General features: G+C 46.4%; 1 protein-coding gene across 1 annotated transcript; it reads right to left on the bottom strand.

The window, feature by feature from the left end:
* Positions 1-447: 447 nt before the first annotated feature.
* On the bottom strand, positions 448-2,333 carry MAGEE2 (MAGE family member E2). Its single transcript, XM_017895773.1, has one exon. It carries the CDS (start codon positions 2,136-2,138, stop codon positions 567-569), a length of 1,572 nt encoding a protein of 523 aa, XP_017751262.1. The 5' UTR covers positions 2,139-2,333; the 3' UTR covers positions 448-566.
* Positions 2,334-2,549: the final 216 nt, after the last annotated feature.

Below are 2,549 nucleotides of genomic sequence, written 5' to 3' on the forward strand. Positions count from 1 at the left end.
TGCATAAGCATGGTGTCTAATTCATTATGCTTTTATTGCAAATACAGGTAAATGACAGTTTTATGTGTATATATATGGAGAGAGTTGTATATATGTATATAACTACATATATAGTTATATGTATGATATATAGTTATATATATTATATATAGTTGTATATATGTATACAACAGTAGACACAAAGGGAGAGCAATCACAGATCAGTGGTTTTGTGTTTGTGTGTGTGTGTGTTATTGTTATTTAACTCCTGTACCAGACCATTTTACTGATTATTTCAAAGCTGTCAATATTATCAATACATTTTACAGAGATATCTGAACTTTTATACTGAAACAAGACAGGGATGGCAAATGAAAAATTCCATTTATAAATATTGATCATTAACCTAATTCAAGGGTATATTAAAAGGAAGGAAATATTACTAGAATTGGAACACAGACAGCAAGCACAATGTGTACTTCCCACCCAAACCCTCCCTGAATTCTAATTTAGAGCCCCAATGACAATTTTACCAAGGCATCTTTAATGGATGCCACTCAGCTGAAGTGATACATATTCCCTAGACTTCACATGGGGCCAAGGAAGAACATGGTAGTTGCCTCAGATTTGGCTCTGGCCTCCTCATCTTCCACAGCCTCCCTATATTGTTCTGGCCAGTCCTGTGGTAGCTTTCTGTAGAGCCTGGCCATGTACTCCAAGACTTTCATTTTGGTGGTTTCATGGTGAGCTCGAGGACCCCATAGAAGCTCATATTCAACTGGGTTAGAGTAGGACAGTGGCCTGCATTCCAGATAGCGCTGTCTCATAAGCTTACAGGTGATAGCATGCTTTCTCCCTACATCCACACTAAATCTTCGAAGCAAGTTCCAGACATTGGCCTCTTTGACACGGTTGCCCATCAAGAATATCAAACCTAGGATTGGCATTACATATTCTTGAGTGGGTCTCCCCAGGCTCTCTAGCATCACTTGCTCTTCCTCTGATTCTGGTTGCTGGACAAGGAGGTAGATGTGCTCACTGGTATCAACCTCAATCAGAGACAACCCATAGAACATATCAAGAATTAGAGTAGCTCTATTGAGGATATTTGGGAACACATCCTCAAATTCTTTGCCAGTGTGAGCCAATAGCTCATCCTGATGTATAGGCAGCAACTCCTCAGAGACACCAATAGCCAACTGGACCAAATCATTTGCCTTATCATTCATAGTGTCCTCCGACCAGAACTCTAAGCCAGCAGTCAGGCTTCTTTCTTTGGTTTTGTCAGCTTCCAGGGCCTTGTTATATTCTTCTGGCCAGCTCTGGGGTTCTTCATCATAGGCATCTGACACAAACTTCAGGGCTTCCATCTTTGTGACTTCCCTATGGGCTCTAGAGCCCCACAAGAACTCAAATTCGAGGGGATTAGTGCCATACACTGGCCAGTACTCCAAGAATCGCATGCGCACAAAGTCAGTGGTGAGGAGGATCCTTGTGTTCCCAAAGAGGTTGTTGATCCTCTGAGGCTTATCCCACATATCAACTTTTAGCAGCAGGTCCCAAATGGATGCCTCTCTTGCTCGGTTCCCATTCAAGAGGATGTGGCCTAGGACTAGGGCCAGGAGACTTGCTTTTGGCATGTCCAGGGACTCCGCTATCCTATCGGTGATCTGGGAACCCCGTTTGCTGACTAAATTGTATGTGTCAGCCTGTGGATCAATAACTCTCAGGTTCAACCCAAAGACCCGGTCCAGGTGAGCTGAGGCTCGTCTGAGGATCTCAGGGAACTGATCTGAGTACTCTCTGAGAAACTCCAGCATCTCGGACTGCTGAATAGACCCCTCCTTCTGGCTTTTCATTCTCAAGAAATTCACCAAAGCAATCGACCTGTCTTCTAGAGGGTCGTGGACCCTGAGCGCCCCCAAACGTCTGGACTGCTCGTCTATCAGGACTTCCAGGTCATTCGTGTCCTGAACGGCCTGGGAAGTGTTGACACACTGAGGGTTGATTGGTGCCTGAGGGCACTGGGGGGCATCAACGACTAGCATGGGGGTGGGGGGCCCGGAGGCGTTAGTAGCTTGTATTTCACCTCTGCCGTCGCTGTAATCTGCAGTGATCTCTGCGTTACAGCGGCGTGCATTCTGGCTTACCAGAGACATGGTTCCAGGAGACAGGAGCGGGAACGGTGAGATCAGCGATCAGTCAGAGAGAGGACCGTAGCAGTGTTGGTGCCTCGGCACAAAGCTGAAGCCCGAGATCCTGGAGCTGGAAGGATCAAAAGTGAGATCTGGTGTGAAGAGCGATTTTTCTACACAAGCGCTGGCCAGCAACGACTGCAAGCCTCAGAGCGTTAGTTTGCCACAGCCTACGCAGGCGCAGTCAGGCTTTGCATCGTAGTGGCCACGCCCCATTCCCTGTCTTCCTTGCCTCTCATTCCCTCCCCCTCACCTCTGAAGGGCAGGCTAGGCTGGTTGAAGTGGTTGCTGCTGAACTTGAACTTGTTAGAGAAGAGAATTCAAGAAAGGGAGTAACAGATATAGCAAAAGGGTCAAGGGATGAGGAGCGTTCAG

Source organism: Rhinopithecus bieti, unplaced genomic scaffold (genome assembly GCF_001698545.2).
Source record: "Rhinopithecus bieti isolate Rb0 unplaced genomic scaffold, ASM169854v2 scaffold_28138, whole genome shotgun sequence".
Classification (NCBI taxonomy): domain Eukaryota; kingdom Metazoa; phylum Chordata; class Mammalia; order Primates; family Cercopithecidae; genus Rhinopithecus; species Rhinopithecus bieti.

Coding starts and splice junctions, on each gene's coding strand:
- MAGEE2 (XM_017895773.1), bottom strand. CDS start 2,138: ATGTCTCTGGTAAGCCAGAATGCACGCCGCTGTAACGCAGAGATCACT.